This window comes from Manis pentadactyla, chromosome 6, assembly GCF_030020395.1.
Source record: "Manis pentadactyla isolate mManPen7 chromosome 6, mManPen7.hap1, whole genome shotgun sequence".
NCBI classification, from domain to species: Eukaryota; Metazoa; Chordata; class Mammalia; order Pholidota; family Manidae; genus Manis; species Manis pentadactyla.
The window spans coordinates 57,889,666-57,915,323 of record NC_080024.1 but is presented as its reverse complement, the minus strand read 5'-3'; the positions used below and the strand labels follow the sequence as shown (position 1 = coordinate 57,915,323).

The following is a 25,658-nucleotide window of genomic DNA, read 5'->3' as shown; positions in this document are numbered from 1 at the left end:
ATACTTATTCATTTTTTTCATTCAGCAAATACTGATAAGTACATATAGGCAAATCATAGATTATTGGCTCTGAGTTTACCATGCTGATCAAAACAAACTAATTCTGCCTCAAATGTACATGTAAATGTTAAATAGATACATAGGTTGTTGGTTTTTTTACTTGTAATGGTAACAAAATGACATACTGAAAACCTGTGTCTGTTCTGAGTTATTAATAGCCTTGTAGAAAATTAACTTGACTTTAGTGTTCTTTTTGAGTAACTTCTCCTACCTTTTCACTTAACTCACACATTCCAGAGCCTTTGCTCTTGAAGTGGCTTAGTATTTGTCACTGTTATTTGTCATTTGTTTTTAGTTGCCGTAATGAAGTATGACCATAGTTGCTGGGGTTTTGATCATTTTGTTACATGTTTGCGTTTGTGCGTGTTGAGTACAGGTAAGAAGCAAGACCACCAGTAAGTTCTGGTTCTAGTGCTACTTAAAGGCAACTGTGGGAATTAAAAAACTCTTTACTCATAAGCCTTTTACCATGTCAGAGTCAAGATCGCAGAGGAGCTGTCCACTGTGAATGGACCGCTTGATGGGTCCTGATGTCACGTCTTGCAATGCAGTGTTTCTAACAGCAGACCGGTTCAGTGTAGGGCCGTAGCTGTCGGTTCCTACTGAATTCCATGTTTCTGTGCGGGAAGTCAGGGCTGTGATCGCTGGGCGTTCTCCCTTCAGGGCTTCCCAGGTGTGCTCTGTGGAATTTTTTCAGCCACTATTTCTGAAATTTTCTCCTTTTATTCACTTCGTGGTGCTTATGTGGAGATGTAGCAATTCTGCCATCTCTCAGTGAGAGTAAGACAGTTGTTACAACAGAGAAAGGAGCAGAATCGCTACCTCTTCCGTCATGGCCTTCTGGCTTTGGTGACTTTAAATATTTTATGCTACTCAGTAACTAACTAACAGTGGTAATTCCTTGAAGGAAAAGAAGATCGCAGGCAGGCCCGTGCGCCTCTCCTGCTGCAGGCATTCTGGAGGATGCAGCGTCTCACTGCCATTTGCTGCTATTGCTTTACCGCTGACGGATGTCTGGGTCCCTTGTGTCAGCTTTCCTAATAACCATGGTGCTCCAGTCGTGAGGTGTGGTGTCGACTGCGGTTGCTAGGTTGACCGGGTAACATGGTCATTTCAGTTATGGATTCTTCACCTTCAAAAGGTTGTCATATGCCTACAGGGCGTCTGGGCACAACTTTCTACGGCAATAAGATTGCATGAGATTCTTAAACATTTATTCTCAAAGCATTTATCACTGAAATGTTAGCTACCCTAACATTTATTTATTTTATTGGAATGCCTACTGTGTGCCAGCCCTGGGCAGCCCTGTGTATACGCTGGGTGCCAACTCTGTGACTTGCAATGTCTTTTAAGGTAGACATTAAACCACATTTTGTGGATAGAATACACTTGAGACGGACAAAGATTCACAATTCGCCCAAGTTACATGGTGAATAGCAGCCTGAAGGTTGGTACGCTTGCCTGTGTAACTGCAAAATCTGTGTTTTTTTCTCTGCATCCGACGCTGCACCTAAGAAAGTTTGCTGGCTTGCTCTTAGTTCTTGGAACTTGTAAATGAAGCTTAAGGTTGCACCATGTTTAGGAGTGATGTAATTTTTCTTTTCTGTTTTACTCATTTCTGCTTCTCTGTTTCCATGGAAGGCTACGATAGAAGTTGGTTTTGATGTGTTCAGTTAGTCTTGAGGGAATATACCACTTGAAATTGTGGTAATTTTTGTCATTTAACATTAGCTTTAGCTTCAGTGGGAGGGAGTATTTAGAAGCTTGGCCTTCAGAGCAAAATCTTGATTCACATTCCAACTCCAAAAATTACTGATTCTGTGTCATTAATTCCACCTCTCTGTGTTCAGTCCACCATAAAATAAATTTAATAGTCATTATTCAAAGACTTTTTGTGAATATGGGATGAAACAATCCATGTAGAGCATAGAATCAGGCATAGAGAAAGCACTTACTGTTAGCTACCACCACCACCATTACCATCAATACTCATGTGAAGGTTACTAGTGTTGCTGAAATAGTGTTGCTGTATTCAAATTAGGTATAACTAGAGAGAGGCAAGCCTAACAGTCAAATGGTTGAAAAAGAAAATAGTCTAGAAGTTTATAAATTATTTCAGATATTTTTCTTTAGAAGTATTTTATATAATTAATGAATAGATAACTAAGATAATCAGTTTCAGTGGCATTAGCATTTAGAAAGCAATGGCCCAATTCTCCTTATTACTGTCCTAAATTCATGTGAAAAGTGAGTCTATACAGAAACATGTAACCACAGCCTAAAATATTTCCAGCATTACCTTTATGTCTTTGAAATGAAATTGAAGTAAAAGGCAGGCCAAACAAGCCCAGAGACCCCCAGCAGCTCTTGTGTACTCTCCGTTTGGGAGTCATGTTCCTCTCTGCAGGAGCTGCCCTAACAAACTACCAAAATAAAGGGCTGCAGTGAAATATGTGTTCTGGACTCCTGGTTTTAAGCTAAATACTCATCAATTCTCTCAGAGCAGTGGAAACAAGGAGTAGGTAGTACTTACACCTTCTCTGTGCGCTCTTAAGTTCCTTAAAAAACTAACCGGGAATGAGAGTAGGTTCAAGAGTTGTCACAAATGCATGGATATAGCAGATAGGGATAATGTGGGAGCCCAGGCAAGCGGTATGCAGGAAATCTCTGTATCTTTCTCTGAATTTTGCTGTGAAGTTAAAACTGTTCTTAAAAAACACTGACCTGGAAATTAAGTTGTAATTTTACTGTTTGAAAGGAAACTTGTTACCCTTTATTTAACCTACTTATACACTGTGTATAACACCTTGAAGGTATGTGGTATGTGTTTATAAGTCACTGTAGAAGAATCTGAAAATAGCCAGCTTGTGAAGAAAAGTATACAAAATTATAGTTCAAATTATGATCTCAAAGGATACTTTATGAAAAGAATTTTTTGTTATTGAAGATGTTAACGACATTAGATTTGATGTGTTCCCCATTGACTGGTCTGTAGCTTTAAATCCAATAAACAAGAACCCTCTGACTTATCCACTAGATGTTTCAGTTTTAAAAGTTTAGTGCTTTACACACATAATGTAGCGGGGGAGGCACACAGGAAAGGCAGTATATGCAGAGAAGACAAGGAATGATTCTCTAGCATCTTACTACGCTGATGGACAGTGACTGTAATGGGGTATGTGGGGGGGACTTGATAATAGGGGGAGTCTAGTAACCATAATGTTGTTCAAGTAATTGTACATTAATGAAAGCAAAAAAAAAAAAAGAAAAATTTAGTGCTTTAAATGTTTTCAAAAGTTCTATCCTACTGGAGCTGTGATTTTATTCCAAGTTGAAGCTATAAGTCAGTTTTATGCCTCCTTATGTGTTAATGATTGCTGAGGGACTGCTCTGTACAAATTAACCAGAGAGCACTGAAAATTCCAGAAATCTTTGGCTGCAGTGTGCTGGATGGGGTGCTCTAGGGGTAGAGGAGGTGGGATACCAAGAAGAAGATGAGCTGGTCCCTACCTTCAAGGAACCCAATCTAACTAGAGTCCAAGACTGAATATGGTAAGTTTGAAAAATTTCTTCTTTGTATCCGCTAATATTGAACATATGGCATTCAAGTACTTAGATATCTCATCAAAAATAATGAATGGTTGTGTGTGCAATCATATAACTTTGAAGATATGCTTTTGGCTTTGAAAACCACAAATTTGAAGGCTATTCTTAAGATAGTGGATTGGTATTTTATTATTGGGTAGACAACAATAGGTAGGTCCTAATAATATACAGACATAAGAAGGTGCAAGTTTAAGAGCTTTTGGTTCTTCATTATCATTATGGAGGCAAAATGAAATAAGTTATTTTTTAAAGTAATTGCATTCATAATAATGGGTATGATGTGAACTGGTAGTTTTCTATATATGCTTTAATTTTTAAGTGAAAATATATACATACATTTGTGGTAATAAAAATATTCACTTATTATTTCTTAGTAAATGTTTTAATGATTTTCTGGGACTTGGCAAATCAACACAATTTGATGTTTGGATTTTTTTTACTCAGCTGATGGTGTACTGTATTGTACTATGCTTGAAATGAATGAACCTCTTGCTTTTTTCCCATAATATAAGCTGTTCTGTGAAGTGAGATGGAGAAGAAACTAACACAGTGTTACTTGTGACGGATACTGTCGTAGGCGTTTTACAGATTCTTGCCTGGTTTGTTTAGTCGCTAACCCTTCTGATCCGCAAAATCCTAGCAACATTTTAATCATCCCCAGGTATCTATAGAGACAGAGCTAATTTCTGTCACACTTTAAATATCCTAAATTGATTCTATGTTTGTGGCTTGGTTTGGAAATTAGGAGATTAAGTTTCCTTCCCCTGGCTAAGTTCCTGAGTTAATCCTTTATTTCCTGACTACAGAGTTGCTGCTGTCCAGTTTCTTTCCAAGCTTTGCTTTTCTTACCATGTTTATCCATCAGGGCGAGCAGGAAGTCGATGTATGTTGAGTTGGTTTATTGCCCAGCAGCCTGCAAGAATGAGGATAGAGAAAGGCCCTTGAAGAGAAGCTCAGGCCAAAGAGATTTTACTGAAAAAATTAATGTAAAAACAGTAGCCACATGAACAAGGCTAATGCGTGGGTTTAAAAAATTTGTTCAGTCTCATGTGGTCTTTGGTAATGATAAGACCTTTTTCTAGGAGCAATTAATTTCTCTTGTCTGTTTTGTTCTCTGTAACCCTGTCATCTGCACAGTATAGTTGCTTGATAATGATTTGTTGATTCATTGAACCAATGGCTGAATGAATGAATGAATGACACAGTTCACTGCAGTTTCTGGTCTTCTGCTTTATTATATTTACTGTAATAAACTTTTTGGTTGATACTCTTAAATGGTGAAGGAAAAGCTGGTACTAACTCATGTAGTTTCTAAATGGTTCTAATTCTTGGTTCTTTAAATAAGTGATATATTGGAAACTTTTTTTCCTGTAGGAAATTATCTCAAATTATAGTCATTTGTTAGTTGTGGGCAGTGTGGAAGCATGCTATATCTCTCTAATACAGTGACACCTATATATGTCTTTATTCTCCATGGTTTTGTTAGGTTATTTTTTTTTTTGTAAGATTAATCAACTCATGCATTAGAAAACTACTTTTATGTTTATCTTCATAGAATTTATAATTAGGGAAGTTTTGTTCAGCTGTATTTGAAGAGTATGAAATAAGGTTTATTTTCTTCTTACAGGTTTGTGGATGTCAGGATAGTTTGTGTAATGTGTCAGTGTTTCTGAGTAGGTTTATATAATTTAGCCTAAGGTGGATTAAGTAGTTGTAAAGAGATTTTGAAGCGTGTCTGATCTTTTTAAAAAAGCTTTACCTCAGAAGAATTATGAAAAAGAGAATAACTTAATGTGCAAGTCAGAGTTCTCCATTTTGGTATAAGCACAATAGCCTAATAGTAGTTCTTCTAGAATAGCAGTTTCAAGTGTTTTGGCCTCAGGAATGTTTTATACTCTTAAAAACTATTGAAGACTTCAAAGAGCTTTTGTTAATGTGGGTTATATCTATCTGTATTTAGTGTATTAGAAAACAAAATGGATTAAAAATTTTATTATTTTTTTAAAGTAAGAATAAACACATCACATGCCAGTCTAAATAGTATTTTTTATTTTGAAAAACAAATATTTCCAAAACAAATTCTAGTGAAAAGAACAATAACTTTTAAATTTTTGCAAAAATCTCTCTGGCTTAGTAGAAAACAGTTGGATTCTCACATCTGCCTCTGTTTAACATCTTACAATAATAATCACATCTATTCTCTGAAAAATTACAATGTACATTAGTGAGGGAATGAGACTAATAAAGGCAAATAACATCATGGTATTATGATAAAAATAGTTTTCACCCTACAGACTCCCTGAGAACCCCAGGGTTCATGGACCACCTTTTGAGAACCACTATTCCAGAAGCTTGTTTGACCTTTTCTTTTATCTGTTTCTATGTTGTAGTTGAATTTTTTATAATGAGCATATATTACTTTTGTCTATTTACCACACAAAAAACAAAATGAAAGACTGTGGGGGGAAAGATGATTAAGTCTCAAAGGAAGGTGATAAAGTTTTTGTTTCAACAACAAAAATTCTCATTTTAGTTTCTAATTATATAATCCCAGAATGGATCTAAATTTCAGATTTAACCAGTGTGTTTTACATAGGATCCTATCCAAAATAGGAACATGAACAAGCAAATAATGCAAGCGCCAGGTCCTTTGTTCCCATCTTGTGTGTTAAAGGTCTGAACACCCACCGCCAGTTTCTCAGAGGGCACCTTTGCTTTTGACGCTCCCACAGGAGGCCCTGGCATGGATGGGGATATGAAACCACCTTTATCATTTTTCTCTGCTAATTCAAGTAAATCTGGGTTTGGAAAGAGCAGAGTACCACTTAATGCTGTAACTGTCCTTGGACACTATAGCTGTCAGATTAGGAATTCTTATTAATCCCTGCCCAACTTTATGTTTGGCCCCCAAATAACTTTTCTTACTTCTTCTGCTTCCTTACAAATTGGAGATATAGGAGCAATTCATGTCTTTTACTTAATTTTTCTCTTTCTCAATAAGTACTTAAAATGCATTCAGATAGGATTTTAAATATCTGTGATCAGACACCTTGCTTTCAGGGTAATAGAAATAACCAAAAGCTTGAAAACTTAGAAAGAAATCAGAATAATTTGGCTTAGGTCAAAGTGTAATTTTTTTCACTGTGGGAGAAAAGGACAATTATTAATCTAATCATTTTCCTGTGGCACATCAGAAATAGAGACCTCAATAAGTAAATAAAATACCAGTCTTGTCTATTGCAACAATCAAATACTGTAACTAGAGTAAAGATGCTACATTTCATTTCCAGCATATATCTAAATATTAACTCCCTTGAGTTATTTCTTTGATATCTTTCAAATTTATCACCCATAGAAAATACTTAACTTTTTCCAAATATGCAAGCAGTATCTACATTTTTCATTAAAAATATTTTAATATTAAGAAAAATTAAAAATCAACTATAACCCCTTCACCTTTGTATAGCTACTGTTAACATTTTGGGATATATTTTTGATTATATGTATAGTAACATTATCATATTGTACGTACTATTTACAGCCTGATTTTTCAGTTGACAAAATATGATGGGTATTTTTTCCATATCAATAAACATACATCCATATTGTCATTTTTGAATCACTGCATGGTATTTCCTTGTAAGTCTGTACTGTTCTCATATATTAGATATTTTTTTACTGTAATAAAATAATGCTTTAGTAAACACACATCTTTGCATACAAATCTGGTCATATCCTTGCAGTGAAAGCAGCTGTTGGATTACTGGGCCAATGAGGCACTTTGCTCTTTTTCCAAAGACTTTTTGATAAAATTGCAAAACTTCTTTTTAAGAAAGATTTTACCCAGTTTATACTCCCTTTCCCCCAACATTCCTGAATCTGGGGTTTAAAAAGTCATATTATTTTGGTTTTCATCTTTGAATACTTCTGACGTTGAGGATGAACATCTTTTCAAATGTTCTGCGTAAGTTCCCGTTCCTGTGCTCCGCCTATGTTTCCGCTGGAATGTCATGGTGTGGATCTATGAGGTTCTCTGCAGTCATGGTAAAAGACATTTACTGTCTATTGTATTTGATAAGTTTTCTTCTCTCTGCATTTAAGAATTATTATAAAAAGAATTATAATTATATTATTATCTGATGAGGATTATAAGAAATTCTAGGGACTGGAGGACATTAAGGCTTTGGGCTTTCTGATGTAGACCTTTCATTTTCTCTATTGCTGTCGGAGAGGTAAGCAAATCTTTTTATATGAGGCTAATTGTCTAAATAGTCAATGTCCCATTGACATAAGGTTGTAAAAATGTTGAGATGTACTCTATGTCTCTTTAAATTTGTGTGACCTCTGACTCTCAACACTGAAAGCAGTTCAGCAGCAGACCTGTCGGAGGGGAAAACAAACTCCTCTGCTGGCATTTCTCTGACTCGATGTTCCCTTGGTCTCCTCAGGAACCTGCCATTTGTAGCATGGCTCACCGACTTTACAGTGATCTGTATGATTTCTCCCTGATGTCCCTCCACAAGAGAAATGGGTTGTCTAAGCCCGGACTGTGCTTCCGTTTATTTTCAGAGTCTCCACGTCCTGGAGAGGACTGCTTCCTCCAGCACCGAACCCTCTGTAAGTCGGCAGCTGCTAGAACCGGAGCCTGTCCCCCTCTCCAAGGTCAGTGACCGAATTGGTGCTTTGTCGGATGCGTGATGCCTGCCCCGGGGCCAGCTGAGCTGCCCCCAGTTCTTACACCTGGTCCCCTGAGACAGCTGTGACGCCCACTTAGGGCTGATCTCCCACATCTTTCTGCCTCCAGTACGTAGAGTTTTTCTTCCCTGCATAAGGGAGGAGTAGATGAAAGGATATTTTGTTGGGATTTGCAGGGCTACATAGAAAAATCCAGAATTCTCTTGATGTTAAAGGAAGAGGGACTACTATAATTCTCTTTTGGAGAGATAAGCAAATATTTCTGTGCTAAGCTAAAAGAAAACAATTACTGAGTCTAACAATAATGATGATACAATAACAACAGCTACTATTAATTGCCCATGCTCTGCATACCAAGCACTATGCTAAGTGCTTAAATACATTATCCCATTTACTATAATCCTTATGAACCACTCTATGCAGTGTATTTACTACGTTTACAAGTATGGAAACCAAGAGTTAGTAACTTGCTGGAAGTCAGAAATAGCTGCTAAAAACAGAGTGGGAATTCAAACTTAGACCTATTTAAGCTCTACCCTACTTGCAGGTAAAATAGTACCTGTGCAGAGGGACTGCTGAGCACTCAGCATTCCATTCTCCTTCCTACGTTTGGCCTTCCTAGCAGTGAGCTCCCAGGAGAACACTGCACATTACTGCCTGATACCTTTTCCATTTCATGGAAGCCAGTGTTTTCTCCCTCCCTTTTATCCTTCTCTTTCTTGGACTAGGGAAACATCTAAATCCCTTTATGTTAACAATGCAGAAATCATTAAAAAAAACTGAGGAGACACCATCCTATTCATCCCCACTCCTTCTTCAGCTCCCTGAGATTTTCAATAAGCTGGCATTCCAAATAGAATGCATGGGGACTTTGAATTCAAATATAAAAACAACACTTTATTTCCAAAAAAAGTTCTAAATATGCATAAACTGATCCTTCCACTATGCTTTTCCTATAATAAGCAGAATTCTTTGGGAAAAGAATACATCTTACTGTTTTAGAATATATATGTTTGTACCTCTTTATACCTTAAAGATATTACAAGCTGTAGAGTTTATTCCATCAGAAGACTGCTACACTAAAGAAAGGAAGAGTTAGTTATTAAACTTAAATAATTTAGTGAGGAATAAAAAGTGATCTGATTTCTATTTGGATAGCAAATAGAGAATGTCTACTTGGAAAATATAACCAGTAATCTCTTTGAAAACATCAGTTCTCTCTTAGAGGCAGCTAAAGAAGAGAGAGAATAAGTAAATATAGGAGCAATGGGAAAAGCACCTCACATTTATTGAGCACCTGCTTTGTCCCAGTCACTGAATTGTTACATATCTTCTCTCACCTAATCAGCCCCCAACTCAATGAAGTGGGTACTGATAATTATTCTCATTTTACTGATAAGGAAACGGAGACTTGGAGTATAAGTCAGTTGCCCAGAGTCAGATAGCTGGGAGTGTATAACAGAACAGAAGGAAACCGACTGTGATCAGGAGAGGCACATAGAGAAAGGGAAACTTGGAGAACTCAGAAAGGATACATAGAAATGCAAAGGACAGATGGTCGTATTAAAGCAACAGATAAGGAGCAACGGGCACACAGGACTTGGTGTGGCCTGTCCTCTCTTTCCAGAACCATCGCCAGCCTCTTAGGCGTCTCACTTTATGCTCCAGCTATAGCCACCTGCACACAGGCCCGTGCACTGGCCGTGCTCTTCCCTCCACTGCTGGGTGTCTGCTCCTTCCTTGGCTTGCCCACTCCATTGCCCTTCCTGCACCTTGCAAAAACTCCTACTCTTCTGTTAAGTGAGACCCACAGGATTCTTTTTTCAAATGCTGTTCATCACCTTCCTGCCCAGTCCACCCTCAGCCCCAGAATGGCTTGTGTAGCCTGTCTCTGTATGGACCACATTTATTACTTTATTTTACACTCTTCTTATGTCAGGTTCTCTAGAAGGACAACCTGAGATGGGGTTTAAGGTGCTTGTGATTTACTGAGAGGAGCCCCCAGGAGAAAGGAGGAGGAAGGGCAAGGGTTAGGGCAGGTGTGGTGCTAAGCAAGCAGGGGCTTCAGCTGGAGGCCACCTTCAGCCTGAGCCCGTGGTGCCCCTGGAGCATGAACTCCACCAGGGTTGCTCTCACCCTGAGCAAGGAGGACTTTCTGTTCCCTCAGCCCTTTGTACCTTGTGTCCTTCAGTAGCTGAGAACCATGGAGGAGGGAGGCTGATGCCCAGGCGCAAAGGCCCCAGCCTGGCCAAACAGTAGTCGCAATAAAGGAGGGAGCTGGTAGCCCTGGCAGTTCACGGTGCCCACACCATGTCTCATGCTGTTGCCTGCTCGAATCTTGCTGTATGACGGGCACTCTTGCTGTTATTTATGTTTTTATGAGACTGACGTGCTACCTACTGTGCTAACGAGGCACCTGCTTGTTATGTTTTTATATTAATAGATAACACACCTCTTGGGACCCTACGATATCAGAGGGTCCCATCCAATCCAGATACCATAGCCTCACACCATCCTCAGCCCTACTGAGAAAAGATGGGCTTCTGGGGTACTGATAGTGATGGAAGAATGTTGTTTGAAGTACACATTGTCCCAATAGGATTTGTTGAAATTCTTTGCTGGGTGCTTTCACCTCCTAAAGCTTCACATCCCACCCCTCCCAGCATTTGCACATACAGAGTATATACCCTTGAGTAAGGAAATGTCTCAGATGAACATACTAGGGCTGTTACATTATTTTGGTTTTAGCTATTTTTATTAGATTTAAAGTATTTTTTAAATTTCTGCAATAGCAAAAAGCTTGTATATCTGAGTCCTGATGTGATCACAATAGGGCCTTGACTCTCTTTCCATAATAAACAGAATTTATATTATATTTAACATTTTTATTTTGTAAAGTCTGTTTGTATTATATTAACCTAGGAAGTTGCAGACTTAACAAGCAGAAAATTAGTATCAATTGAAATTACAATATAAAGAGAAGTTATTCAATTTTCAGAAAGTAATTTTAGCTTTCGTAAGGAAGATCTAGTCTACTAAGCATGGAGATGGATCATATTAAGTACTGAGAGGAGTTGTTTCCTTTCTTACATAACTTATTTAGGACATTATCAACAACATTTATAATTGAAATAGAATATTGTTTGTTCCTGCTTTACCTTTTGCCTCTATCAGTTTGACAGCTTGTTAAACTTTATGAACTATTGCAATTTTTTCTTTCAATTTCTTTTAGAGTTAGTGATATTGCATCAGAGCAAATGGAGTTATTTGTTCAGAGCTGATGTATTTATGTTTAAGAAATAACGTTTAAATTTTTTGCCTCTTCCATCTTATCCCCCTTTCTTTTTTCTCCCCTGCAGTTAAACTTCCAAAGAAGAAAAAAACTGCTCTGAAAGAAATCGGTAGCCATAGCTCCACAGGGAAAAATTGTTTAACGAGTTTAATGAGAAAAAGCATTTGTCTTTATTTTTAAATGTTTCATTTTTACAAGTTGTATAGAGTTTTCTTCACACACACACATATACTTACAGGGACTAAATCAAAGATGAACCTTAGCCTTCAAATAAGCCAAAGAGAAAAATGCTTTTCTTCTAGAGATGTTGCCCATGATGGGGCTACTAAACACAGAAATGTCATTAAAAACAGCTGATCCCTAAGAACAGAGAGAGTGCTAATCAATCTATTTAATATATACATACATAAATATAGTTATTCTTAATTTTCTTGATTACATAAAATTTTAAAAATGAAATCTGTAGAAATCATCATTTTTTTTTTTTTTTTAATAATTATTTTTTATTGAAGGGTAGTTGACACACAGTATTACATTACATGAGTTTCAAGTGTACAACACAGTGGTAGAACATTTATATACATAATTCTAGGTTCCAGCTGTCACCCTACCAGGCTGTTACAATATCTTGACTATATTCCTTATGCTATACATTACATCCCGGTTACTAATTTATTTTACCATTGGAAGTCTGTCCTTTTTTTTTTTTTTTTTTTTTTGTGAGGGCATCTCTCATATTTATTGATCAAATGGTTGTTAACGACAATAAAATTCTGTATAGGGGAGTCAATGCTCAATGCACAATCATTGTTCCACCCCAAGCCTAACTTTTGTCAGTCTCCAATCTTCTGAGGCATAACAAACAAGTTTTTACATGTAGAACAAATTCTTACATAATGAATAAGTTACATAGTGAACAGTACAAGGGCAGTCATCACAGAAACTTTCGGTTTTGCTCATGCATTATGAACTATAAACAGTCAGTTCAAATATGAATACTGATTTGGTTTTTATACTTGATTTATATGTGGATACCACATTTCTCTCTTTATTATTATTATTTTTAATAAAATGCTGAAGTGGTAGGTAGATACGAGACAAAGGTAGAAAACATAGTTTAGTGTTGTAAGAGAGCAAATGTAGATGATCAGGTGTGTGCCTGTAGACTATGTGTTAATCCAAGCTAGACCAGGGCAATAAAACATCCACGTATGCAGAAGATTTCTCTCAGAACGGGGGGGTGAGGTTCTAAGCCTCACCTCTGTTGATCCCCAATTTCTCACCTGATAGCCCCCCTGCGACTGTGCCTGTCTTAGGTTGTTCCTCCCTTGAGGAATCTTACCCGTCTCTGGCTAACCAGTCATCTTCCGGGGCCATACAGGGAAATGTGAAGTTGGTAAGTGAGAGAGAAGCCTTATTGTTTGAAAAAGTTAGCTTTTTACTTCTTTGCATATTTATGCCCTGTGGCTTCTATGCCCAGCATTTGTCTTGAGGTATCTTTACCACTTGGAAGAATTATGATACTCGGTAAATTTGATATGAGGCACAAATTCTATTTAAGGGTTGTAATTAGGAAGGAAGAAGAAAAGCTATAGAAGTAGCAGGCGGAAGAAAACATGGGAAGATTGATTATTTCTTTGATATATCTTCTTGTAGAGTAACTTCAGCATGTATAGGTTTTAAGCTACTACTTAAATTGCACACACACATTAACATAATAGGAGTATAGTTACATAACCAAAGCATATCTGTAATTACCAGCCCTCTGCAGTGAAACCAAGAAAACCAGTTAGGCACCTTAGGCATTTCTGAAAACTTATCTATGATATGGTGGATATTGTCGAAATGAACTTGAACAGTCTGAGAGAAATCAGACAAATTAAAACAACCCATTCCTGGGGACTGTTCACATGCCATATGTTCTTTTAACAATAAATAGTTTGTAGTTGTAAGACTTTGGAGCGCTACAATTTGCACTTCTCCAAATTCTTGGTTGAGTTCCAACAGTATAGGTCCAGTCCAATTTTGTTGTTTTACTGTATGCACAGGCCAGCTTAGATATCTCCTTCCTCATTCCCATGGCAGGTCCAGGAACTGGTGGGATGAGTGCATCTACAGCTGTAGCAGTGCGTGGATCTTTGTTGGGGTTTTTTGATGATCATCTTCTGGCATGAGTCTTCCAGAGGGTGCAGATGTTGGAAGTTCTTTTTCATATCGTATCTTAGTTCATTTTCGGGGTAGCCCAATTAGGCTTTGATCCTCTGTATAAACACAAACAGACCCTTTGCCTACACTTTTATATGCCCTTTATACCCTTGTATAGAACTCGTTGGAGGTTACCACACAGGAACTGCCTTTTTTTTTTTTTTTTTTTTTTTTTTGCTATCACTAATCTACACTTACATGACGAATATTATGTTTACTAGGCTCTCCCCTATACCAGGTCTCCCCTATAAACCCCTTTACAGTCACTGTCTATCCGCATAGCAAAATGTTGTAGAATCACTACTTGCCTTCTCTGTGTTGTACAGCCCTCCCTTTTCTCCTACCCCCCCATGCATGTTAATCTTAATACCCCCCTACTTCTCCCCCCCTTATCCCTCCCTACCCACCCATCCTCCCCAGTCCCTTTCCCTTTGGTACCTGTTAGTCCATTCTTGAGTTCTGTGATTCTGCTGCTGTTTTGTTCCTTCAGTTTTTCCTTTGTTCTTATATTCCACAGATAAGTGAAATCGTTTGGTATTTCTCTTTCTCCGCTTGGCTTGTTTCACTGAGCATAATACCCTCCAGCTCCATCCATGTTGCTGCAAATGCTTGGATTTGCCCTTTTCTTATAGCTGAGTAGTATTCCATTGTGTATATGTACCACATCTTCTTTATCCATTCATCTATTGATGGACATTTAGGTTGCTTCCAATTCTTGGCTATTGTAAATAGTGCTGCAATAAACATAGGGGTGCATCTGTCTTTCTCAAACTTGATTGCTGCATTCTTAGGGTAAATTCCTAGGAGTGGAATTCCTGGGTCAAATGGTAAGTCTGTTTTGAGCATTTTGATGTACCTCCATACTGCTTTCCACAATGGTTGAACTAACTTACATTCCCACCAGCAGTGTAGGAGGGTTCCCCTTTCTCCACAGCCTCGCCAACATTTGTTGTTGTTTGTCTTTTGGATGGCAGCCATCCTTACTGGTGTGAGGTGATACCTCATTGTAGTTTTAATTTGCATTTCTCTGATAATTAGCGATGTGGAGCATCTTTTCATGTGTCTGTTGGCCATCTGTATTTCTTTTTTGGAGAACTGTCTGTTCAGTTCCTCTGCCCATTTTTTAATTGGGTTATTTGTTTTTTGTTTGTTGAGGCGTAAGAGCTCCTTATATATTCTTGACGTCAAGCCTTTATCGGATGTGTCATTTTCAAATATATTCTCCCATACTGTAGGGATCCTTCTTGTTCTATTGATGGTGTCTTTTGCTGTACAGAAGCTTTTCAGCTTAATATAGTCCCACTTACTCATTTTTGCTGTTGTTTTCCTTGCCCGGGGAGATATGTTCAAGAAGAGGTCACTCATGTTTATGTCTAAGAGGTTCTTGCCTATGTTTTCTTCCAAGAGTTTAATGGTTTCATGACTTACATTCAGGTCTTTGATCCATTTTGAGTTTACTTTTGTATATGGGGTTAGACAATGGTCCAGTTTCATTCTCCTACATGTAGCTGTCCAGTTTTGCCAGCACCACCTGTTGAAGAGACTGTCATTTCGCCATTGTATGTCCATGGCTCCTTTATCAAATATTAATTGACCATATATGTCTGGGTTAATGTCTGGATTCTCTAGTCTGTTCCATTGGTCTGTGGCTCTGCTCTTGTGCCAGTACCAAATTGTCTTGATTACTATGGCTTTATAGTAGAGCTTGAAGTTGGGGAGTGAGATCCCCCCTACTTTATTCTTCTTTCTCAGGATTGCTTTGGCTATTCGGGGTCTTTGGTGTTTCCATATGAATTTTTGAATTATTTGTTCCAGTTCATTGAAGAATGTTGCTGGTAGTTTCATAGGGATTGCATCAAATCTGTATATTGCTTTGGGCAGGATGGCCATTTTGACGATATTAATTCTTCCTAGCCATGAGCATGGGATGAATTTCCATCTGTTAGTGTCCCCTTTAATTTCTCTTAAGAGTGACTTGTAGTTTTCAGAGTATAAGTCTTTCACTTCTTTGGTTAGGTTTATTCCTAGGTATTTTATTTTTTTGGATGCAATTGTGAATGGAGTTGTTTTCCTGATTTCTCTTTCTGTTGGTTCGTTGTTAGTATATAGGAAAGCCACAGATTTCTGTTTGATTTTGTATCCTGCAACTTTGCTGTATTCCGATATCAGTTCTAGTAGTTTTGGGGTGGAGTCTTTAGGGTTTTTTATGTACAGTATCATGTCATCTGCAAATAGTGACAGTTTAACTTCTTTACCAATCTGGATTCCTTGTATTTCTTTATTTTGTCTGATTGCCGTGGCTAGGACCTCCAGTACTATGTTAAATAACAGTGGAGAGAGTGGGCATCCCTGTCTAGTTCCCGATCTCAGAGGAAATGCTTTCAGCTTCTCGCTGTTCAATATAATGTTGGCTGTGGGTTTATCATAGATGGCCTTTATTATGTTGAGGTACTTGCCCTCTATTCTCATTTTGCTGAGAGTTTTTAACATGAATGGATGTTGAACTTTGTCAAATGCTTTTTCAGCATCTATGGAGATGATCATGTGGTTTTTGTCTTTCTTTTTGTTGATGTGGTGGATGATGTTGATGGACTTTCGAATGTTGTACCATCCTTGCATCCCTGGGATGAATCCCACTTGGTCATGGTGTATGATCCTTTTGATGTATTTTTGAATTCGGTTTGCTAATATTTTGTTGAGTATTTTTGAATCTACGTTCATCAGGGATATTGGTCTGTAGTTTTCTTTTTTGGTGGGGTCTTTACCTGGTTTTGGTATTAGGGTGATGTTAGCTTCATAGAATGAGTTTGGGAGTATCCCCTCCTCCTCTATTTTTTGGAAAACTTTAAGGAGAATGGGTATTATGTCTTCCCTGTATGTCTGATAAAATTCTGAGGTAAATCCATCTGGCCCGGGGGTTTTGTTCTTTGGTAGTTTTTTGATTACTGCTTCAATTTTGTTGCTGGTAATTGGTCTGTTTAGATTTTCTGTTTCTTCCTGGGTCAATCTTGGAAGGTTATATTTTTCTAGGAAGTTGTCCATTTCTCCTAGGTTTCCCAGCTTGTTAGCATATAGGTTTTCATAGTATTCTCCAATAATTCTTTGCATTTCTGTGGGGTCCGTCGTGATTTTTCCTTTCTCGTTTCTGATACTGTTGATTTGTGTTGACTCTCTTTTCTTCTTAATAAGTCTGGCTAGAGGCTTATCTATTTTGTTTATTTTCTCCAAGAACCAGCTCTTGGTTTCATTGATTTTTGCTATTGTTTTATTCTTCTCAATTTTATTTATTTCTTCTCTGATCTTTATTATGTCCCTCCTTCTGCTGACCTTAGGCCTCTTCTGTTCTTTTTCCAATTTCGATAATTGTGACATTTGACCATTCATTTGGGATTGCTCTTCCTTTTTTAAATATGCTTGGATTGCTATATACTTTCCTCTTAAGACTGCTTTTGCTGTGTCCCACAGAAGTTGGGGCTTAGTGTTGTTGTTGTCATTTGTTTCCATATATTGCTGGATCTCCATTTTGATTTGGTCATTGATCCATTGATTATTTAGGAGCGTGTTGTTAAGCCTCCATGTGTTCGTGAGCCTCTTTGCTTTCTTTGTACAGTTTATTTCTAGTTTTATGCCTTTGTGGTCTGAAAAGTTGGTTGGTAGGATTTCAATCTTTTGGAATTTTCTGAGGCTCTTTTTGTGGCCTAGTATGTGGTCTATTCTGGAGAATGTTCCATGTGCACTTGAGAAGAATGTATATCCCGCTGCTTTTGGATGTAGAGTTCTATAGATGTCTATTAGGTCCATCTGCTCTACTGTGTTGTTCAGTGCTTCCGTGTCCTTACTTATTTTCTGCCCGGTGGATCTATCCTTTGGGGTGAGTGGTGTGTTGAAGTCTCCTAGAATGAATGCATTGCAGTCTATATCCCCCTTTAGTTCTGTTAGTATTTGTTTCACATATGCTGGTGCTCCTGTGTTGGGTGCATATATATTTAGAATGGTTATATCCTCTTGTTTGACTGAGCCCTTTATCATTATGTAGTGTCCTTCTTTATCTCTTGTTACTTTCTTTGTTTTGAAGTCTATTTTGTCTGATATTAGTACTGCAACCCCTGCTTTCTTCTCACTGTTGTTTGCTTGAAATATGTTTTTCCATCCCTTGACTTTTAGCTGTACATGTCTTTGGGTTTGAGGTGAGTTTCTTGTAAGCAGCATATAGATGGGTCTTGCTTTTTTATCCATTCTGTTACTCTGTGTCTTTTGATTGGTGCATTCAACCCATTAACATTTAGGGTGACTATTGAAAGATATGTACTTATTGCCATTGCAGGCTTTAATTTCGTGGTTACCAAAGGTTCAAGGTTAGCCTCTTTAGTATCTTACTGCCTAACTTAGCTCGCTTATTGAGCTGTTATATACACTGTCTGGAGATTCTTTTCTTCTCTCCCTTCTTGTTCCTCCTCCTCGATTCTTCATATGTTGGGTGTTTTGTGCTGTGCTCTTTCTAGGAGTGCTCCCATCTAGAGCAGTCCCTGTAAGATGTTCTGTAGAGGTGGTTTGTGGAAAGCAAATTCCCTCAGCTTTTGTTTGTCTGGGAATTGTTTAATCCCACCGTCATATTTGAATGATAGTCGTGCTGGATACAGTATCCTTGGTTCAAGGCCCTTCTGTTTCATTGTATTAAATATATCATGCCATTCTCTTCTGGCCTGTAGGGTTTCTGTTGAGAAATCTGACGTTAGCCTGATGGGTTTCCCTTTATAGGTGACCTTTTTCTCTCTAGCTGCCTTTAACACTCTTTCCTTGTCCTTGATCTTTGCCATTTTAATTATTATGTGTCTTGGTGTTGCCCTTCTTGGATCCTTTCTGTTGGGGGTTCTGTGTATTTCCGTGGTCTGTTTGATTACTTCCTCCCCCAGTGTGGGGAAGTTTTCAGCTATTATTTCTTCTAAGATACTTTCCATCTCTTTGCCTCTCTCTTCTTCTTCTGGGACCCCTATAATACGGATATTGCTCCTTTTAGATTGGTCACACAGTTCTCTTAATATTGTTTCATTCCTGGAGATCCTTTTGTCTCTCTCTATGTCAGCTTCCATGCGTTCCTGTTCTCTGATTTCAATTCCATCAATGGCCTCTTGCATTCTATCCATTCTGCTTATAAACCCTTCCAGAGTTTGTTTCATTTCTGCGATCTCCTTTCTGGCATCTGTGATCTCTTTCCGGACTTCATCCCATTTTTCTTGCGTATTTCTCTGCATCTCTGTCAGCATGTTTATGATTCTTATTTTGAATTCTTTGTCAGGAAGACTGGTTAGGTCTGTCTCCTTCTCTGGTGTTGTCTCTGTGATCTTTGTCTGCCTGTAGCTTTGCCTTTTCATGGTGATAGGAATAGTCTGCAGAACTGGGACGAGTGATGGCTGGAAGGACTTCCTTTCTTGTTGGTTTGTGGCCCTCCTCTCCTGGGAGAACAGCGGCCTCTAGTGGCTTGTGCTGCGCAGCTGCGCGCAGACAGGGTTTCTGCTTCCTGCCCGGCTGCTATGGAGTTAATCTCCGCTGTTGCTGTGGGCGTGGCCTGGCTCGGGCAGCTACTCCAAAATGGTGGAGTCGCGTTGGAGCAGGAGCTGCTGGGAGGCTATTTATCTCCGTAAGGGGCCTCCCTGCTCCCTGCAGCCCAGGGGTTAGGGTGCCCAGAGATCCCGGATTCCCTACCTCTGGATTAAGTGGCCCGCCCTGCCCCTTTAAGACTTCCAAAAAGCACCCGCCAAAACAAAACAACGACCACAAAAAAAAACAAGAAAAAAAAATTTTTTTAATTAAAAAAAAAAAAAAAGGTGGTCGTTCGTTTTTCTTTATTCTCCGGTGCCAGCCTCAGGCCTCTGCTCACCGGTCTTTCTGCCCTGTTTCCCTAATATTGGGGTCCCTGTCCCTTTAAGACTTCCAAAAAGCGCTCGCCAAAACAAAGCAGCAAAAAAGCAAAAAAAAAAAAAAAAATGGTCGCGCGCTTTTCTTATGTCCTCTGTCGCCCAGCCTCCAGTGCCTGCTCACTGTTCTTGCTGCCCTGTTTTCCCAGTATCGAGGGCCCTGCACTCTGGCCCGGATGGCTGGGGCTGGGTGTTCAGCAGTCCTGGGCTCCGTCTCCCTCCCGCTCTGACTGCTCTTCTCCCGCCGGGAGCTGGGGGGAGGGGCGCTCGGCTCCCGCGGGGCCGGGGCTTGTATCTTACCCCCTTCGCGAGGCGCTGGGTTCTCTCAGGTGTGGATGTGGTCTGGATATTGTCCTGTGTCCTCTGGTCTTTATTCTAGGAAGGGTTGTCTTTGTTATATTTTCATAGATATATGTTGTTTTGGGAGGAGATTTCCGCTGCTCTACTCACGCCGCCATCTTCCGCCCCTCTCCAAAATCATCATTTTTAAGGAAATTTTTATCAACGTTTCTGGTAAGAGTAGAATGCCAAAGATAGGACATTTCATAAGAACCCAGCCTTTTCTCCTGTTATCCTGACATGGTTCATAAGCAGCACTTGCTTGTGGAACTGCATGCAGTTCAGTATTGAAAAATAGGAATTCCAGAGCATCGTGCTCTTTACTCCGGTTGATAATGCCACCTGCACTTGTCCCCCAAACACGCATACAACCTGAAATTGTCTCATCAGAAACATTTTATAACAATCACTGTATCTAACAATTTGGCCAGCTCAATCATGATTTCCGACAGTATTATCTTAAAGTAGAACATCACTTCTTGGGTTGTTTTCTTAGGTAAGGAAGAGGAAATTGTTACACATCCTTTCAAGAGTTTCCAGTGTTGCAAAGTGAACACAGGCAGGTGTGTTTCTTTGGAATATGTAGTTCATCACAAGGGACCCCACAGGGATGGCCAAGAAGATGAAGAAATCACTTTGGTCTCAGATTGGTTTTCCTTGTAGGCTTTAGGGCGTTGTAGGGCTGGACTTAGGGAGGACAGAGACATGATGCTGGTGTTAAGAGGGCTTCTCATAAGCCAGGAGTATCTCCTAGGTTTAGTGATATTAGGAAGAAGCAGTGTTCAGCCATATTTCCTAGAAACATAACTTTCTGTGAATATCCCACCCTATTTACACATACTTGGACTTAAACATAGATTTGACTTGGCCATAGGGCAAGCAGCTTCTAGGATGGAAGGAGGCAGAAAGGGAAAGGGGGAGGGATGACAGATACGCAGCCCTCCCCCTTGCAGTCACCACAGCCACCATCAGCAGCTAACTGTGGCACCTTTGCCACTAGGCTTTGTCGAGCCTCCCAGTCCTTCCAGTTCTGGGCAGCCGCCACACGGACACTCGAGCCAGCAAGTCCGGCTGCCCTGAGGTGGAACCCACCAGCCAATCCTGTTGAAACCTTGGTTCTGTGGTTGAAGGGTGATTTCTGGTGGAATCGAAGGCAACTTCCCAAGTCAGTTTGGGCCGGGGTGTTCTGCAGAGGGGCCTGCCGTGATCTGTGGAGCTGTGTCTGGCTTCATGAAGCTGAGGCGGCAGAACAGGTCACAGAGAGAGTTTGCTTCCCTGCAAAATGTGCGTGGGCTATGACTTCGTTGTTCCTGCCTCTGTGCCTTTTTGTGGCAAATGCCTGAGATCAAGAATCTGAGAACCAACTATTACTTTAGAGCTGCTTGGGCCCTTAGAAGTCACCTGGTCCAGGGATTTTAAAACCCAGGGTGTTGCTGAGGGCCAGGTATCTAACATGGAAGCAGGCCCGAGGGGGAGTGTGGCAAACCGAAGTAGGGCGTCCATCCCTCAGGGAAGGCAAAATGTTGCCAGACCTTCGAGGCTTTCACAAAAGTCTAGAAATCTAGATTTTTTAAGATTCTGAAATCTTCTGGTTTTGAAGTGTTGACAGCTCATTTTTAAAAATGCAGACACCATAGACAAACAAAACATGTCTTTCGGAAGAGGAAATCATGATTTCATCCATTGTTAACAGCAGAGGGTGATAGTGTACACTCCGGGGTCCCAGATTTTGGGCCTTGCAGTCTCGTGTTCTTTCCATGGGTTCCCAAGAGTATGTGTGTCTCTGGATGAGTGTCTTCGGAAGCATGGACTTCTCGGTGTGTGTGTGGCGAGCAGGGCGTTGTAGGTGCACTCTGAAATGCACATGGCCTCACTGAGGGGTAAAGATACCCATGGCAGTGCTCTTCAGCTTAGTGGGCTTGAGCCACTTAGACCACGTCAGCCTTTCCATTTCCGCACAGAAAGCTGTGTTCATATGTGAATCGAACATTTGTCATCAAAAACAGTCTTCTTTTAAAACCTTAAAGTGCCAGAGATGAACTGTCTGGAAAACATGCCTTTTAAACTTTACTAGTGAGAGGAATTCCATCTCCTTTCTGATGGACCCACATACCCCCAGGCCTACCTGGACACTCGTTTTCACTTCCATTTTTATATATATGAGATACAGCTGTATCTCATGTTAGAATTGGCTCCAGAATGTTGTGGATCAAGAGTAGCTTCAAAAACAACTTCTATTAACCGTCTGCTCTCAGTGTGACATCAAGCACTGGGAAACATGTGATTTGTTTTTCTTCTTTTATTTCAGGAAGCTGACAGCTGGGAAATTATAGAAGGGCTGAAAATAGGCCAGACTAATGTCCAGAGACCAGACAAACATGAAGGCTTTATGCTGAAGAAAAGAAAATGGCCTTTAAAAGGCTGGCACAAGGTACCATTTCATCATAGGGATCTGTAGATCATCTTCATAAATAGAAAGGATCTTATCTGTGTCATCAGGTGGGAAATCAACTAACTGTGTGGTTGTGTGTGTCTGACTAGCTTTCAGGGCCTTCTTTTAACTATATTGGCTCCAATCTGTTGTACCCATTTAAGTATTACCTGCATGCAGGGAAAAAATATTTTATGTGGTATTTAAAATCCAGCTTGTATATATTGTTGTCTACTCTGCTTTTTTCAATTATATTAGCATGAATATGTTGTTATTAAACATTCTTCGGAATATGAGCTGTTTTAAAAATGCATGCACTTATTTCATTGGGTGGTTTATATTATAGTTGACCCTTGAACAACACAGTTTGAACTGTACAAGTCCTCTTATGCATGAATTTTTTTCAATAAATTCAGACATACTTTATATGTGTTTTCTCTTCCTTGTGATTTTCTTAATAATGTTTTCTGCAGCTTGCTTTATTGTAAGAATACCACATATAATACATATAATGTACAAAATATATATTATTCAACTGTTTATGTTATTGGGAAGTCTTCCAGTTAACAGAAAGTAGACTATTAGTAACTAAGTTTTTGGGGAATCAAAAGTTATATGTGGATTTTCAACTGTGCAGGGTGTCAGAAACCCTAACCCCCACATTGTTCAAGGGTCCACTATATTTCCCTCCATTGTTGAACCAATTTCCTACTTTTAGATAAGTAAAGTCTGTCTAGTTTTTTACTATTATGTTGTGATGAATATCCTTACTTACGAATTTCTATTTAAGTCCTTGGGGTAAATTCCTAAATTATATTAACAGTTGGAAAACCTGCCCTTTAAAGTGTATGGTTTATTTCTCTCAGACTCCCCATCCTTTTGTCATCATCCAGTTTTGGTTAAGGAGAAAAATCTTGTACTACATCATTGCAATTAGCTGAGTAACAAGAATTCTGTGATGCTAAGGCAGAGAAAACTGCCCTCCATTTTCAATATAAGCCCTTTGCTAAAGCACCAGTATCTGCTCTGAAGTCACTGGAAGAACAGGTTCACCCACATTCCACATCTGCCAGTGGATTTCATCTCAGGGCTGATGGATTTGTTGGCCCAAATGGCCAGGTGGTGGCTCCCCATTGGCCCAAAGCAGGGATGTTATGGATTATAACATCCTTGAAGAAATACATTTTTCACAGTTTAAGGCAAATACTTAAAAACTAACAGATGGGAAATGTTGCTCCTATCCCTTATCTCTGAGGGTGAAATAAAAACAGGTTAAAGACACTTCTGTCTAATGTTCCCTCTTGCTTGTCAGAAACCTCTTTCTCCCCTGAACCCATAATACTATCATTGCCAAGAATTTCTCGCCACCCTTGTTCTCCTTTGGATTCTGGCCAACTAGGCATGCTTCTTCTTAAAATCACCTTTTACCCTTCATTCTGACCTTACACCTTTGTAATTCCTCAAATCCATGGCCTTGCTAATGTCTTCCCCATGACCATGCTGTAGTTTATCCCTGCTGAAATTCTTTGGTAGACAGAAATAGAAAAAATCAAAAGAAGAGGCCAAAGAAACAAATTTTATGTGAGTTGTTACCTTTAACATTCCCAGTCCATGTTTCACCAAGACTGGCTGTGGTTCAAGAGCAACTCTTCCTGGACTATGCCTTTGAACAAGTTGTTATATAAATAGTAGAAGGTTCTCCTAGTCTCTAATGCCATCAGATATTCATTCAAGCATCAGCCCATTTGATCACCCAAGTCCAGGGCAATTGAGCCGTCAAGTGTTTTTCAGCTGTAGAGATTTTTCTCCTGGCATTCATGTCGCCCTCCAGAACCTGTAACAAAGGGCTCCAGTGGCCTTCCCTGAGCTCTGGGCAGAGTGCCCCCACGCCTGGCCACCTGCCGCCTCGGCAGCCAGGAGTTCCGGTATCACATAAAAACTTGCCAGCAGAGTCATTCTCCAGCAACAGACAGACTCCCTGCATTTGTGGAGACTTGAGGAGCCCACTGGACCCGTTGTTTGATGGCGTCCTGAGGGCTGTTTGTTCCCTTGTGAATTGCTCGTGAAAAGGACATCAGCAGCAGAGAATTCCTGTGTGTTTGTGGAGCAACAATGGCTAGATTTCTTTGGACTAGACCAAGCACCAAAAATCTTTCTCTTTCTCTCTTTCTTTTTTTTTTTTAGCCCTTAATGTAGTTCAGAGATAATTTTTAATCCCTTTTACTAATAGTAAAATGCAAGCATTTTGCTTAAACTTTGCAGATGAATCCATTATTCATAGTTCCACTTCTGTAACAGATTAGCATTTTCAGGAATTTTCCAGTGTCTGGGGAAATGCAGGAGTTTACTTCTATGGTGAAAACTTCCCTGTAGGTAACCTCTTCAGAGAATTGCTGTGACCTAACCCAGGTTATTCTTATTTCCCACTTTTAAAAACATCCTTATGTGATTCGTTCAGAAAGTGTTAGCCTCAGGCTTTAAGACTCTTCCACGCCTCTCACCCACTGTTAAGAAAAACCATGGTGAAAAGACTTCATCCCCATTGGATTATGTACAAAAGGACCCTAGAAGATTCATAGTGTGGATGGAACTTGAGTTCAGATTTCCTCACCATTTGGTGTAACTGACTGGCCAGGTGTACTGAGTCCAGATACATCAGAATGATCAAATGTAGTGATTACTAAATGCCAAGCAACATCAGACCCACGCTTGTGAATGTTTTATATAATTTGGAATACAGACACTAACTGGGAGTTGTCTGGTCCTTGCAGCGTTTTTTTGTCCTGGATAATGGATTGTTAAAGTATTCAAAGGCACCACTTGATGTAAGTAGCACACAGGACATGTTTCCAAGATTGACTTAGAATTCTGCTTAAAGTGAGTAAATACCGCATTTGTTTAAGCCTTGTGCCATAGTTACCACCTTTGTGCATTTCTGTGCCTGTAAGATTTAACAAGCTACCAAACTTCCATGTTCCATGGAAGGTATGTTTTATGTTTCTGCTCAAGCTAACACAAACATCTCAAACCAGTGCATGAAGATTTAACAATTGTGATATGTGTTGTTGAAAACAAAAGCTTCAACCTAAAAGTGACACACTAATAAAAATCACCA

The 25,658-nt window shown here is 39.4% G+C and overlaps 1 protein-coding gene across 6 annotated transcripts in view; it reads left to right on the top strand.

The window, feature by feature from the left end:
• OSBPL6 (oxysterol binding protein like 6) overlaps positions 1-25,658 on the top strand; it is a 212,423-nt gene that overhangs the window by 136,747 nt on the left and 50,018 nt on the right. For 5 of the 6 annotated variants that reach the window (XM_036879419.2, XM_057503889.1, XM_057503888.1 and 2 more), the window contains exons 3-5: positions 8,236-8,328; positions 22,421-22,543; positions 25,315-25,368. In XM_036879419.2, coding sequence (XP_036735314.1) covers positions 8,236-8,328; positions 22,421-22,543; positions 25,315-25,368 — 270 coding nt within the window. Of the gene's footprint in view, positions 1-8,235; positions 8,329-22,420; positions 22,544-25,314; positions 25,421-25,658 lie in introns of those variants that run through there. The other variant, XM_036879425.2, reaches the window with a different exon arrangement.